The 16333-nt window shown below is 38.5% G+C and overlaps 1 protein-coding gene across 2 annotated transcripts in view; it reads right to left on the bottom strand.

The window, feature by feature from the left end:
• Positions 1 to 16124, bottom strand: part of Ldah (lipid droplet associated hydrolase) — a 112489-nt gene extending 96365 nt beyond the window's left edge. The window contains exons 1-2 of one of the 2 annotated variants that reach the window (XM_004839069.4): positions 16017 to 16124; positions 228 to 383 (exon numbers count right to left, since the gene is read on the bottom strand). In XM_004839069.4, coding sequence (XP_004839126.3) covers positions 228 to 383; positions 16017 to 16113 — 253 coding nt within the window. In that variant the 5' untranslated portion in view covers positions 16114 to 16124. The remainder of the gene's footprint in view (positions 1 to 227; positions 384 to 16016) is intronic. The other variant, XM_004839068.4, reaches the window with a different exon arrangement.
• Between the last annotated feature and the right edge of the window lie 209 nt (positions 16125 to 16333).

Genomic DNA, 16333 nt, shown 5'->3' with positions numbered 1-16333 from the left:
CCAAAAAGCACAAAAGTTTTAAAGGTGCTTGTTATCAATGGGTTGAGCAATCTTATTTATTTATTTATTTATTTTTTGGTACTGGGGATTGAACTCGGGGCCTTGAGCTTGCAGGGCAGGTGGTAGAACCACTGAGCTAAATCCCTAGCCTTGGGTTGAATAATCTTAAAATCAGAAACAGTTAAAGAGTGTCTGTATAGTCTCCTCATCTAGACTTTTATACTTACCAGTAATGATGAAAATAAGCATCTTAGGCCTGTTGACATTTTGATCATTAACAAGGTCAGTCCAGGGGCCACACTTTACAACCTGTGTTTCAACTCCACCACACTGCAAGAATTCCTCATGAACAATAATTTCTTCCTCAATTTTTGAGTCCATTTCTAAAGGGAGAAAAGCAACATGAAGAGTCATTAAATGTAAAACCTTGAATCAAAAACAATATTGAAGAATAAAAAAGGTAAATTTCAAAATTCCTAAAAGGAAATGTCACAGGACATATAGAAGATATAAGACTATTCAACTGTTCTGGATTATAGGATTGAAAGACAAAACAAATCACAAGGGTATTACTTAGAAACAGAGCCACAGCTCTGGAAAATAAAAGAACATAGAGGAGTTTGAATCAAAATCGTATTAGCCTTTTTCCCATAGCTCCCTTCTCCAGGCTAAATTGACAATGATCATTGTCTTAGCCATTTACCTCATTGCTGGGATAAAGTACCTGCAGCTTAAAGGAGGACAGGTCTATTTTGGCTTTTTAGTCCTTGCACAATCAGTGCATGTTGGAAGGGCCTGGGCAGAGGAAAGCTGCTCACCTCATGGTGGCCAGGAAGCAGAGAGCCAAGGGAGGAACGAGGAGGGAGATGAACCCTTCCAGGTCATACATCTGGTGATGTGCCTGATCCAAACAGAGCCCCCTCCTGATATACAGCCAGCTATGATGCCCCCATAATCCAATCACCTTCCCACACAAGGCTTTTGGGGGACGTGGCCCCCACAAAGGCCCATATGCATCTCTTTACACAAAACACGTTTAGTCCATGTCTAAAAGTAGCCAAAGTCTTAAAAGCTTCAGCACTGCTGAAAAGTCCAAGTCTGAAGTCTCCTCTGAGACTCAAAGCAAACTCTCAGCTTTAGCCTCTATAACAATCAAAAAGAAAGTTAAACATTCCCAACATACAATAGCAAAGGGTAAACATTTCCATTCCAAAATGGAGAAATAGGGGGATGTAAGGAAATGGGACCAAAGCAAGACTGAAATCCACCAGGGCAAACATCATATCCTGTAACTCCATGTCCAGTGCCTGGGCCAAGTTGTGCTGAGACGTGAGCTCCAAATGGCTCAGGCAGCTCTGCCCTTACAACATTGTGGGTTGCACTCCATAGGGCTTCTCTTTTGAAGCAGCTCCTCTCACTACCTGAACTTCCCATGTTCCTGGCTTCTCCAACTTCCTGGGTCTCCACTGCACTTTTGGCTTCATTCTCACAGCTTCATGCATAGCCTTCTCAGAGGCACACTGCCTGGCCACCCAGGCCTTCTGAAATCTGAGTGGAAGTCTCTCTGACCCCACAACTCCTGCATTCTGTATGCCTATAAAACCAGCACTATGTGAATAATGCCAAAATCTGCCACCAGCTCAAGCAGTAGCCAGGCCCCTTTGAATGGTGGCTGCAGAGGTTTCTGAGTGCCTGGATGGCTGAGCACTATGAACTGAATCCTGAAAAACAATTCCCTAGGCAACCCTACTCCAGCAGGGTGCCCTAGGGGTTTTCTTAAAGCAAAGTCTTATTTTTACAATTTTGAGCCTGCAAAGGGTAGAACCTTGCTGGTTCTTATGTCCTGAAGCAATATTTCCTATGGTCCCGATCCAAAGTACTTGGCCTATTTTTAATGCTACCTTTTTCAGCAACTAAACTCTCCTCTGGCTCCAATTTTGCAGGCCCCAACTTTACCAGGGCTTCCTTTCTGGCCAAACTTAAAACTTTTAAATCATTCAGCTTTGTCATCTACTCTTGATTTTCAGCATAAACCTGGCCCAACAATACCCATGCCACAGCCTGAATAATGGGCTGCTTTGATTTGATTTTTTGATTGCCTGACAGATTAATTAGCCCACCACCCACCACCCTTAGGCTCCCATAAAGTCTCAGGACACAAGCAAAATGCAGACAAATTTTCTGCCAGAGCATAAGACATGGCCTGGAGTCCAACTGCCACTGGAGTCCTTGTTTGCAATTGACCCCTCCTGAACCTGGCTTTTACCATCTGCATTTCTATTGACATTCTGGTCTTCTGAGCTCTAACTAGAATCTTCCATCAAGCTCAGCTTATAGCATTCTACAGCTTCCCTAGCTGGTGTCACAAAACCTTTCCTAACTCCCTGTGAACTGGTTCCAAATGCTTTGAACCACATGGTTAGGTAACAGTCACAGCAATGACCCTGTTTCTCTGACACCCAAATCTACCTTAGTCATTTTCTTGATGCTGGGACAAAATACCCACAAAAGCAACTTTAAGGGGGATAGGTTTATTTTAGCTTATGTTTTGTGAGTTTCAGAACTTGTGTGGTTGGCAGCATGGTGGAAGAGCAAAGGAAAGCTGCTCATCTCATGGTGGCCAGGAAGCAGGGTGAATGAAGGGAAGAGCCAGGGAGATATACCCTCCTAGATCACACCCTAGTGACCTGCCTCATCCAATCAGACCCACCACCTAATAGAAAATCAGCTATAATATCCCCATAATCTAAATCACCTTCCCTCACTTGTGAGTGCATGAGACTCTTCGGGGACATCTATACATACACCGTAATAACCATGAAAAACCTTCATTTCCCTTTGGTAGAATTCTCTCAAAGCTCTGTGCTTCACCACTGAGACCAGGTCTCCTCCTTACCTTTACCTGGTGAAAGCTGGTGGAAAAGTGTAAAGTTTTGGCTTGTCCTTTCATTGTCCCCAGGAGAGACAGAGACAGAGACAGAGAAAGAAACTCCTTTATGATTTCTCATTTCTATTAATCCTCTCTAGCCCCAAATTCTATAAGCATTTTTTATATATTAAAATACTACATTAATAAATTTTGGAATGGGTAGGTGGAAAGAAAAACTAAACAGGAGATAACAACATGAACAATTGAATGAATAATAGATATGCAAAAATCTATACCCAAATTACTTACATACATCCTTTGTCTGAGTCTGTCCTTATGTCTATCAGTAGCATTAGGTCTAAAGCCTTCAACAGTCTAAGTTTCTGTTCAACTATCATCTATACGTTCAAAGCCCTCCAACCTGAATCAAAACTCTTACATATCCTCCTAAATCACTTTACACCAACCTGGCCCTCTTTCTTACATCTCCTTAGTGCCCTCATGCTCTTACTTGTAACTTGGCTTATATTTCCTCAGGCACTCCCACAGTGCTTTCTCATTTTGTCAGTTATCAATCGATTACCTCTCTGCATCAAATTTTTCTCTCACTGCCTTGATTGTTTTAGAACCTGAATATGGGGCTTTAAAACTTTTATTTCTTTTTTTTGTCAGCAGACACGGTATTACTAGAGTAGGCTAGGAAGACGCTACAGCAGGAAAGAGCTTTCTCTGAAGGTTTCTGCAGAGCCTGTACTTTTTTCCCCTCTGATGTTTAGGCTGTGAAATTTCTCTACCCTAGCAGTTTGTAAAGTAGAGGTGATTTTGCTGCCAGACTATACTAGTAATACCTGCAGGTATCTCTCATTATTACAACTGGAAGAAGTACTGGCACAGAATGATTAGCGATAAAGGATGTTGCTAAACATCCTACCGTACACAGAACATCCCCCCAACAACAAATAAGTATCTGCCACGAAATGCCAATAATGCCAAGGGCACTGCTCTGGTCCTAGGTCCCTCCAAGGCACAGCCATCTATCTGCGTGCTTTCTTTCTTCAGCTCTCTACTCAGGCTGCAGAGCACGATAGCCCAAAGTCCCAAACCAGGTGGTTTCTCCCCATTCTCTCCCCTCAGCTCTCATCCACACGCCAGAAGCCTTGCTAGCTGGGCACCTGACCTCTGTCCCACTCAGCAGCCTGAACTGCCCTTCCTAAGGTTCTAGGTTGCCTGCATGGGGAGGCTCCTCTCTAACTTGCTGTTCCAGCAGTACTGAGTGTGGCACTCCAGCTCCCTTTGTACTCAACTACCAGCTTCAGCTCACCTGCATCCCAAGGCAGCCTAACAGACACACCAGGCTAGGACCTGAAGCAGCAACCTGAGTCCCTCTGCACACTCTTACCAGTCTGGCCACAGTGATTGTGCATCAGTTTTATCTTAAGTACCTCAGCACCTATTTCTGCCATGTACTGGGCTGCAATCGCGCCTTCAAAGAAGTTGAGCTCTCATTTCAATTTTATCCTTCACTAGGTACTTTCCCTCAGCCCTAGGGTACATTTTAGAGCTTTCCTTATATAGTAACTTTATAGCTTTTTTCCTATTATACCTTAATTACACTTTATATGAATCACTTAAATTATTGTATGGTTTTCATCTTCTGATTTGATCCAGAATGACATACCCTCGTGTCTATGCAAAATTTTTTCTACAAATCTTTCCAACTTTAGACCCAGCTAAATTCTACTTGCTTCATAAATCCTTCCTTGAGCATATCAAGTGAAGATAAAGCACCTGTCTTTATCTTTTTTTTTTCATTTTGTATTATTATTTTTTTTCTTGGTACCAAGGATCAAACTCAGGCCCTTGTGCTTATACGGCAGGTGCAGGAACCACTGAGCTAAATCTCCGGCATCTGTCTTCATCTTAAGTCAGCAGTAGTAAAGGAAGCCAGCTCATTTACTCCTGGTAAAACCTGTTACTCATATCATGCTGTCAAGAAATTTAAAGCAAGCACCACCTGTTTTTCCCCCAGAGTGAACATCTTAAGGTAAATGCAATGGTGGTTAGGATGCAGTGAAATGGGAAACTCCTCACCTCGATGCTGACAGTGATGACAGCCTTTGGGAAGCAATCCTGCAGCATGGGTCAATATCCATAAAAGGCATACACTTTGATCTGATTAGTTTTTGAGGAACTGATTAAAAATCCAATATAGTTTTGTAAGACTAATACACGGAATGCTATTTATAACACTTGAAAAACTAAAGAACCTAAATCATCATTAATGGAGAAATAGTTGAATAAATTATGATAAAACATATTCATACTAAAAATTACATGACTCCATATTAAGGAATAATTAAATTGTAGTTAATATTATGATAAAATATTATGTTCTACCAAGATTGGTGCTCTAAGTTGTAGTTTATCCATTTGATTTCTAACATTTCTAAGATATCATTTCTCTAGTCTCATTTTCTGTTGCTTCTCTGTGTTTATGCCTTTATTACTTTTACTGTCATTTTAATGTAATTAGGGAGGAAAAAGAAATATATTTTAACCTCCACGCTTAATCCTAAATGAAAAATTCTCACTTAAAAAGTACCAACCACTCGTGACTCAAAAATATATTGACTAATAAGTTATCACCACTTGATGGATTTTTAGTCCACTAATAAATCTCACTAAAGCCTCTGGTCTCCAAAACTATCACACAGTATATTTATAAAGGTCTTCAGACATTTATAGTATGTTAGAAACAGTATCAGACAAAGTTGTATATATAATAGACTTAGAATGCTTACTTTGAAGATGCTGGGCATGCTCAACACTTCCAACAGAGAAGAATTCAAAGTTATTAAATACACTCAACTCACAAATACTGAACTTCAAGTAAATGTCATCTTGGGAGTTTTGATTAGCCACAAAAATGAATGCAAATTCAAGTAGATATGGAACTCAAGCACAGTCTATAAAAACTGAAAAGTAAACACAGTTCTAAAACATCTCAAATAAAATACACTGAGAAACATATGGTTATTCCTAAAGCAGCTTTCATTCTCCTCTAAGCATGTTTCTGACCCCACATATCCAAATAAAGGAAGTGAAGGAAAACACTCAGTGTGAGAATCTAACCTTCGTTACCTCAGAATCCAAGGCAAATCAGCACTGCAAGCGAGTGTTCAGTATCACAGCACAAAGGACAGTGTGGCGCAATTATATATTTGAAGAGTGACAGCTCCACCTTTGGCCTCAGGCTATAAGTGACACTGAATGAAATGAGTTTTATGTGTCAAGATCTAGGCCAGATAAACAGCAAGTGTACATTCATTTGTGCAATTCAGGCAAGACTGTTTTCCTAAATACAGGTGTTCATTCAAATTCATTTACTTTTCTAATTTTAGGTAATATTTTCCAGTTAAAGCCATCAAATCTCAACAATATTTAAGGGAGTAAGCCAGCATTTCATCAGAATACATCTTAGAGATTCAAATCTATATTTGTTATTTATGTTTATAATATAAATTTGTATGTATTATAAAGTCTTTATAATACAGTCAGCCAATGAGAATAAGGATGAACTAATGAATAAAAATATCTGAAGTGGAGTTATAACTATATCTCATTCAGTTTCAGCATCCAAACAATGTCTGTATTTTATTGCATCTACTCAGTAAGAATTCTGCTTTATCCATGTAGGAACAGTTGATGATAAAAGTTTTAAAAGCTTGTTTTGCAATGTCAAGACTTCAATTAAATTACATTAAACTTGAATAAGTGGTAAGATACTTTTCTTTCAAAAATGAAGATGAACAATACCTAATAATAGTCCGTATTATCACATGTATAAAGTAAATAACTTTGTGGATTGTGTTATCTGTCATATCATGACACAGTAGAGCAACTCTTTTTATGGTTCTGAGCCTTGAAAGGCAATTAATTACTGTTATTCCTGGGCACAGGTATCACAGCTTTTTATCAAATATCTGGCAATCCAACAAGTACAGATTAAATTGTAATGGCTTGTGGCAGAGATACAATATCTGTAACATATCAAAACACAAATATGTATATATACCAAAAAAGCCAACAGAAACTCTATTTCAAGCTTTTTTTTGAACATGCTAGTTATCTACATATATTAAATGTTTAGCACATAAGTAGCAGGTATTCTGGAAGTTACTTTGAATTAGAGGATTTTTCTTAGTTTAAAACATATATTAAAATTAAGTTTGAATATGTTTTAAGAGATTAGCTTGCTTTCAAATAATCTTCCACTAAGAACAATCAGAAAAGCCAGAGAAACTATTTTTAATATGCTCAGCTGTAAAGCCAGCAATCAAGGAGGTTTAGGCAGGAACATCGCATGTTCAAGCCCAGCATAGGCAACACAGTGAGACCCTGTCTCAAAATAAAAATTTAAAGGGCCAGGGATTTATCTCAGTGGTGTCGCTGCCTGCCTCAAAAGTGCAAGGTCCCAAGTTCGATTCCCGGTACCACCACACACACACACAAAATAAATAAATAAATAAATAAAAATTTTAAAAGGGTTTGGGATTTAGCTCAGTGTGAAGACCCTGGTTGCAGTCCCCAGTATTGGGGGAAACAAAATGAGTAGCCACTGAAAAATCTGTGTAAGAATCTGTAACAAGTTTATAAAAGAGGAAGTAGAAAATATAAAAGCAAACAATAGAGAATAAAAAATATGGTATATCATAAAATATGGAAATAAGAGAATGAAGGCAGGAAAATTTGGTCTTGTGATGTATATATTAGAAAAAAAGATGAAAATCAAGGAACTAAACATCTGAGTTAAGAAAATAGAAAAAAGAATAAAAAATTTATCAGATGGGGCAAGTTTATATTAGAGAGGATGAACAAACTCCAAAGTTTGCTTTATAGAAAGAACTACAAATAAGTAGCTCCCTGTAAAGGTTCATCAAGAAAAAAGAGAAGATCTGAATAACCAAAGTAAAAAGTGAAAAAAATGGTATCTCTCCAGATTCTACAGGCACAAGAGACAATAAAAGAACAGTATGAACAACCTTATGCCAATACATTTGACATGGGAAAGTTCTAAGAAAAAGTTACAAAAATGGTAAGATTCTTAGAAGACCTGTATCTATTAAAACTTGGAATTTATCCAGATGAAAGACTCAACATTTAAGAAACAATACAAGTCATACACAGCGTTGTCCAGTGAAGGGAAAAAGAGGGACGGACTGTTTCCCAACTCATTTTATGAAACCAGTGAACCTTTTTATTAACCCCTGACAAGTATAACATGAACAGAGATTCAAAAACTCTAGTTAGAATATTAGCAGATCAAATCTAGTAATATATAAAAGTACACAACAATCAAATTGTGTATGTCAGAAATAAAAGGTTATTTAAATATTAAAAACTGAATCAATTTAATTGACCGCATTAACAGAATAAAAGTAAAAATTCATATAATCACTTCAATTAATTTAGAAAATGTATAAAGTCTGACATTCATGAAAAAACTCAAAAGAAGAAACTGGTATCTTTCATGAAATGTATGGTATACACTTTTCTTATCATCTCTATCTATACATATATCTACAGCAAAAAGTTTAAGGGTAAAATGAGGAAAGCCTGTCTGAGTCTGGGGGTCAAGATATAGGCATCTGCTATGAGCCCCTGTATTTACTTACACTCCCCATGAAGTACTAACCCAGTACCACAAGATACAAAAAAGAAATAAATGTATGTGGACTGGCTATGAAGAAAGTGTCATTATTCACAAACAACATGAAGACACAGATAGAAAATCCAAAAGAACCCACATATATACTATTTGAATTAATAAGTGGGAATGCAAAATGGTCACTAGCTAAATGGTTAATATATTTAAAAATCAAATATATTTCTATATACTAGCAACAAGCAATAGGAAAATGAAAATTTTATAAAGATAACTTATTACAGCTCCAAAAGTAAAAAAATAAAAAACTTAGACACAGATCTAACAAATGATTTGTCAGACTTCTACACAGAAAGCCATGTAGTTTGCTAGATATTACTGGAAGAAATTAAGTAATGAGAGGACAAACTATATTCATGAACTGAAACACCAATATAAACTACAAATTTATTCTAAATTCTGTGAAATTTCAATCAAATTTGACAAGTTTTCCCCTTTATTCATGGAAATCTGAAAGCTAATTTAAAAGTGTATATGGAAGTGCAGAGTCAAAACTTAGCCAAGACAATGCTGAAGAAACACCACAAAGCTGGAGGATTTTATTTTCTATACAGACTTACTCAAATTATACAAATTAATAAGCACAAAGACAAACAGACAAAATAACAGAAAAGAACAGATAATCCAGAAACAAATCCAAATACACACACACACACACACACACACACACACACACACACACGAATACACATGTCTATTTCCCAGCAGGCTCATATCCAGAATACATTTGTGTGTGGGGAGCAGTTCTTCCACTCTGGGACTTACCTTCTCACTCTAATTTTTCCATATAATCTAAGATATAGCTATATAATATCTGTCTTTATATATTATATATAATGTCTATCTATATATAGATTGTATCCAACAGGCACATTTCTAGAATATACAAAGTACTTCTGCAAATCAGTGAGGAAGAACCCAATAGAAAAATAGGCAAAATATCTGAACAGGCACTTCACAGGAGACTATCAGATGGCCACAACACATAAGGGCTTTCTAGAAGAGCCAAAGAATATTAACATGGAAACTGTAACGAAACTTTTAGTCAGAGAGGAGACTAATTTGCTGGATATACTTGTATATAGAGGCTATGGCTGGAGTTTAGGAAAATGTTAAAGGTATAGGATATATGATGGTTTGGGGGTTTTTTTGGTACCGGGGATCGAACTCAGGACCTTGTGCTTGCAAGGTAGGCGGTAGCACCACTGAGCTAAATCCCCAGCCCTATATGACAGTTTTTAAAAGGGGAAAGGATGTGATTACAGTAGTTCTTTTAACAAGACTGGGAAAAACCCCAGAAAAACACAAGGCTGTACTAGAATTTGAAACCTGTCAGAAAAATCTAACCAAGAAATGAGGGCAAGAGTCAGACTGAAAAAATAATAAGTTAAATAAAACATTTTATTAGTAAAATAATTAAAATAAAGTTTTTATTTTGAGCCCTTTGCTGGTTGGGCTCAACAGTAGAGTGGAAATGACAAGGTAGGATAAGTGAACTTGAAGGCATATCAAAAGAGTTTTACTCAATTTGCACACTGGAAAACAGACTAGAAAATAGCATGTGAGGGACTTGGAAGATAACAAATGATCTAACACACATCCAATCAGACTTCCCAAGGAAGAAGAAAAGGTAATGGACTTAAAAGGATATTTAAAGAAATAATGGCTGCAAAATTTTCAAATTTGGTAAAAAATATTCATATAACCTACAGGAAGGCAAGAAAAGAGAAACAAAAATGGAGGAAATAGAATAAAACGGTGAATATAAACCCTAATTTATCAATATTAAACAGAAGTGATCTAAATATACTGGTCAAAAAAGATTGGCAGAATAGATCAAATATGAAAGATTAAACTACATACTATCTACAAAAAATTCACTTCAAACATGATGATATTGGTTGGCTAAAATACAGGGATGGAAATGTCATGCTAACACTATTTGTACCCCCGGGGAGGGGTACCGGGGATCAAACTCGGGACCCTGCGCTTGCGAGGCAGGCGCTGGAACCACTGTGCTAAATTCCTGGCCTGATAACACTATTTATGTTTTTTTTCTTGGTACCGGGGATTGAACTTGGGACCTTGTGCTTGCGAGGCAGGCGATGGAACCACTGAGCTAAATCCCCAGCCCAATAACACTATTTTTTAAAAGTAAGGATGGCTATGTTACTATCAGATAAAGTGAACAGAATAAAGATAATTACTGAACAAAGAGGGATACTTTATAGCAACAAAAGGATTAGTTACTAAGAAAATACACTAAATGTATATGCATCAAATAACAGAGACTCAAAATACATGAAACTAAAACCAAAAGAACTAAAAGGTCAAACAAAAATGAATAATTACAGCTGGAACTCTTGGCAACAAAAAGAACTACTAGACGCATAACCAACAAATTATGAAAGAATAGAACAGTATTGTCAGCTAGCAGGGTATAATTGACATGTAAAGAACACTGTGTCCAACTAAAGCAGAACACAGATGCATTTTAAGCTTCCATGGAATACTTGTTAACCTACATCACACCCTCAATCAAAAAACAAATGAATTAAGAATTAAAAGCGTACAACTCAATGTGTTCTGATAATTGTGGAACGAAACAAGAAACCAGTAACAGAAAAATAATTTCCAAATTCTTGGAAACCAAAGAACACATTCCTACACATTTTCTGGGCCAAAAAGGAAGTTTCGAAGTAAATTTGAGAAGTGCATGGAACTTATGTGAATGAAAATGAAAATAAAAGATACCAAAATGTATGGGGTGCAACTAATGCAATGTGAAGAAGGAAATTACACCACTAGCTGCTTATGTTAGAAATGAGGAAAGGTTGACTGATAACACAGAATTAGAAAAAAAAAAAGCGCGAAATAAAGCAAGCAGAAGAAAGAAAATAAGAGTAAAAGCCAGTGAAACTGAAAATAGAAAAATAGAGAAAAATCAATGAAACAAAAACCTGGCTCTTTGTATCAATAAACCTGACTACCATGCCCCCCCAAAAAGATGAGAGCAGACACAAATTACTAATATCAAAAATGAAGTAGGGATTATCACTAACGACCCTGTAGAATACTGTTGATACCAAAATCAGACAGACAGTGAAAAAAACTATACACTTCTCATAGCTATCTATACCTTAGCAAAATACTTCTAAACAGAATCCAGCAATGTATAAAAAGAATCATATGCCACAATTAAGTGAAATGTATTCTAGGTATTTTCAGCAATAGAAACCAATCAATATAATTCACCATATCAACAAACTGAAGTCCTGTCATCTCTTGCCATGCACTAAACTAAAATCGAAATGGATTAAAGATCTAAATATTAAAATAGAAATGCTGAATTGGCTGGAAGAGAGTTTAGGTAGAACTCTTGAAGACAAGTTGCCTGTGAACTAGCAAAAACAATCAACAAGTGGGATGTCTTCTTATTAAAAAGCTTCTGCACAGCAAGAGAAACCACCAGCAGTGTGAAGAGACAACCCACAATGTGGGAAAAAATCTTCACCTGCTCTTCCTCAGACAAAGGTCTACTATCTAGAATCCATAAAGAACTTAAAAAAATCAGACCTCCCAAATTTAAAGACCCAATCCAAAAATGGGCATCTGAAATGAACAGACATTTCTCACACAAAGAAGTAGAAACAGCAAATAAATACATGAAAAAATGTTCAACATCACTGGTCATTCGAGAGATGCAAATGAAAACAACGCTGAGATTCCACTTCACTCCAGAAAGAATGGCTGCTATCATGAAATCTACCAATAACAAATGCTAGCTGGGGCTGTGGGGAAAGAGGAACCCTGCTCCACTGCTGGTGGGAGTGTAGACTGGTGCAACCACTGTGGAAATCAGTGTGGAGATAACTCAAAGAACTAGGACTGGAAGTCCCATTTGACCCAGCTATTCCCTTGCTAGGTATCTTCCCCAAAGAATTAAAATAAACATAATGCAGTGATATATGTGCACCCATGTTCACAGCAGCACAGTTTGTAATAGCTACAACCTGGAAGCAGCCCAAATGCCCATCAACTGGAGACTGAAAATGTGGTTTTTTGGGTAAAATGGAGTACTACTCAGCCACCCAAAATGAGAAGCATTTATAGCTAAATGGATGCACATTGAGGCCATACTCTTAAGTGAAATAAATAGGACACACGTGTAAATACCAAAGTTTCTCTAGTGTGAGAAACTGAAAGTGTAAATAAGGACTAAAAGGTATAATAGATAATGTAAAATAGGAAGAGAAGGGGCAAAGGGGAAGGGGAAGTGGGAGGGGTAGGGGAAAGGAAAAAAGGGAATGGAATATGAGAAAATGAAAAAATGGAAACAAAGTCTTTGTAGATAGGGAGGGATGGAGGGGTTGAAGGGAGGGCAGGGGAAGGGGAAAAATAAGAACCAAGAGAGATTATGTAAAGGTGCAAATTTCCAATGATGAATGTAATTATACTGTACCAATAAAATAAAAATTAAATGTACCAATAAAAAAAAAGAGGTCCTGTCAGCTGGGCATGCTGACATGTGTAAAATTCTGGCACTCAGCAGGCTGAGGTAGGATTGCCATGAGTTCAAGGGCAGCCTGGACTACATAGCAAGACCTTGTCTCAAAAAACAAACAAACAAAAAGTCCTGTCAATTGAGTAAACACACACTATATAACAAATTTAATCTACAGAAATAAAATCTTGGTTCACTCAAAAACTTTCATAGGAAGGTTCATGGCAGCTCTATTCAACATAGCCCCAAATCAAACACAACTTAACTCTTTCATTGAGTGGTTCAACAAGCACAGGGTACCCATTCTATGGAATACCACTCAGCAATGAAAAAAGGAACAAATGATCGATGACTAGTACACACAACTTGGATGGATCTCAAAGGAATTGAGTGACAAAAGGAAAAAATATGTAAAAAGTTACATACTGTTTGATTCTATTTATACAGCTTTTTTTTTTCAACACTAAGGATGGAACCTAGGGCCTTTGTATTGAGCTGTAACCTGAGCCCATTTTTGCAGACATTGTCTAAGTTGCTTAGCTGCCCTTCCTAGGCTCACATAGTTTTCTTGAAATGACAGAATGATAGCGACAGACAGATGGATGTTTCCCGAGTCAGACACTGGGGTGGGACAAGACAGTCGTGACACTAAAGAAGCAGCACGATAAAGTCTTACGGCGATGGGACCGTCTGGATCTTGACTACACTGGAGTACTAGAAGCTATGCATATGACAGAGCTGCACAAACCTGTGTACACGCACAGGTGACTGCTTGTAAAACTGAAACCGCAATAATCTCTGGATTGTATAAGTGTATTTCCCTGGTTTTAATACTGTACTAGTTAGTCAAGACGTTACTACTGGGGGAAGCTGGCTGAAAGGTGCTCTGAGACTTTCATGTAGGTTTTTTTTCAACTTTCTATAAATCTACAGTAATTTCAAAAATAAAGTTTTTTTATGAACAAAAACTCTAATTATACATGCATTTATTTAACTGCAACTTGTATAAGTGCTAAGAGGAAAAATGTGTCATCATACCATACAGCACCATGTGAATTTCAAAACAGGCAGCTGCAAGTGAGCATGTACAGTAGACGCCTAAACAGTCTTTCCCAGTCTCCATGATCTGTACCCACCCCATCTTACTCCAGAGCAACATGTCAGAGGAAACAACTGTTTTCTGTACCTTGATGATGTCACCATTGGCAACAAAACCTTCTTTTGATCATTTTTTTCATTTGCAAAGTACATTCTCATCCGACCTTAACAAGGAAAGCAGGCAGTACAATGAACAGAGTATGAAACTGAAGATCAAAGTTTTTCTACACTCTTTGTTCAAAGTCATAGACTTTAAATGGAAAAAAACCCAATTCTATAGTCTTCAGATTCCTATTCCATTATTTCCCCTTCACCTATTACAGTACTTAGAAATTTTATTAGAATTGAACTTTAAAAATTGCATAACGTTGGAGAAATTCCAAGTACATGTGTGATGTATGTTACACTGAGATTATGTACAATCTTCTAAGCTTCTACTGCGTAAATTGACAGACCAACAATTTCCTAACTTTTAGAATTCTTTACAAGTTTTACATTTCACCTAATGCTGCTTTATGAATGCAAACTAACCCATGAGATTCTTCTCAGCCTGTGGAACTGGGTGAGAAAATCAAGCTCACATACATGATGAATATAAAGTTCATCACTACTGCTGAGGAAATAGAAAAAATAGAGCACACATTACAATCATGATGAACTTGCTAAATTAATTTACTTGAAAAATACAACTTTACCCTTAACTCCTTTGCTGCCTTTAAGGAATCAATTATTGCATCACATTTTAATGCACTTCCAAACCAAAAAAAAAAAAAGTATTTAATGTGCCAGGACGCAGCTTTTAGCCTCAGGACATCAAAGCCAAGCATTTCACAAGTTACACAAAGTTGTCTATTGTGTATTAAACACTCTTTAAAAAGAGTATGTTGATTTCCTTTTGCCTGAAGTGCACTTAAAGACTCTGAATTACTTAATCCTAAATATATTGTAGCAACACTCCAAGTGAAAACAGCTGAAAGGAGATCAATCTTTTAACCAGAAAAAAATAAAACTACTCAGTCTGAAGGCAAAAATACAAAATGTTAAAATGTGAAATTTTAGAACCATTTCTGCTTGTTGCCTTGGCCAGGAGAACTGGACACAGAAGGCCTTGAGGCCTTTCAGGTGAGGTGGAAAAATGAGAAAACACCCAACAATAGTGACATCAGACACTTGTACTTGTTTTGTGTTTTCCTTTTAAACAAACCTTTGTGAATAAAGATTGGAGATTCTCCTAAATTTTCTGGGTCTCTTTTGTTACAACTCTTTTCCCAAGAGTTGTGTTCTCAAAACTAAAAGGGTGCAGATATGGTGGCGGATGCCTGTGATCCCTGCACTTGGGAGGCTGAGGCAGGAGGATCGCTGCGAGTTCGAGCCAGCCTGGGCTACACAAAGTTCAAGGTCAGCGTGAACTTGCATACCAAGACCCTGCCTCAGAAAAAAACCAAAAAGGAACTCAAAGGGTGAGACCTCGCACGGCGGAATATAAACTCTCCCGGTGTTTGGCCAGAGTCACAAGCAGGAGTCCAGTAACTGCGGGACTTGCAGGAGGAAACGAATCCACGGAACTCCGAACGCCGCGTCCGGCCGCGCCCAGACTTCCGGGGACACTGCCGCGGGCGCCTGGTCGGGGCCCAGATGCGGCCGGCAGCACCTGCAGTTCCCGAGACCAGCGGCGCCGAGCCGAGCCGAGGAGGCACCGTTACTTCAGCACTGCGGGCCGTCTGGAAGGGGCTGGTATCCGCGAGGGGCCGTGAAGACGCGGGCCCTGCGAGCTGACCCCGTCCTTCCTCGGCAGTCACCCCGACGGCGCAGCCCCTCACCTGTTCGCCCGCACGGAGGTCGACTCCCGCCGTCCCGAGCCGCCGAGCGCCCCGCAAACCGGAAGTCGTGATCCGACGGCCGGAAGTCCCGCCCCATGACGACATCGCGCCGCGCCACTTCCGGAAGCGAGCGAGCGCGGGGTCTGATGGTGGGAGATTGGTGATCCCACCTGAGGCCAGCGACCCGGGTCCCCAGAGAACGCCTGGAGGGGACAGGGGTTTTCCCTTCACTTTCTTTGAATTTTATCCTCCTCTTCTTGTCTGTCATCTTCGTTGTACTCCTACCTTCCCCTCCTCTGCCGGGTTTTCCCTGCCTC

The sequence above is a fragment of the Heterocephalus glaber genome, unplaced genomic scaffold (genome assembly GCF_053883595.1).
Source record: "Heterocephalus glaber isolate CG9 unplaced genomic scaffold, H.glaber_assembly_v1.0 deba00001457, whole genome shotgun sequence".
NCBI lineage: Eukaryota > Metazoa > Chordata > Mammalia > Rodentia > Bathyergidae > Heterocephalus > Heterocephalus glaber.
The sequence above is the reverse complement of the archived record's forward strand: the minus strand, read 5'-3'. Positions and strand labels throughout refer to the sequence as shown.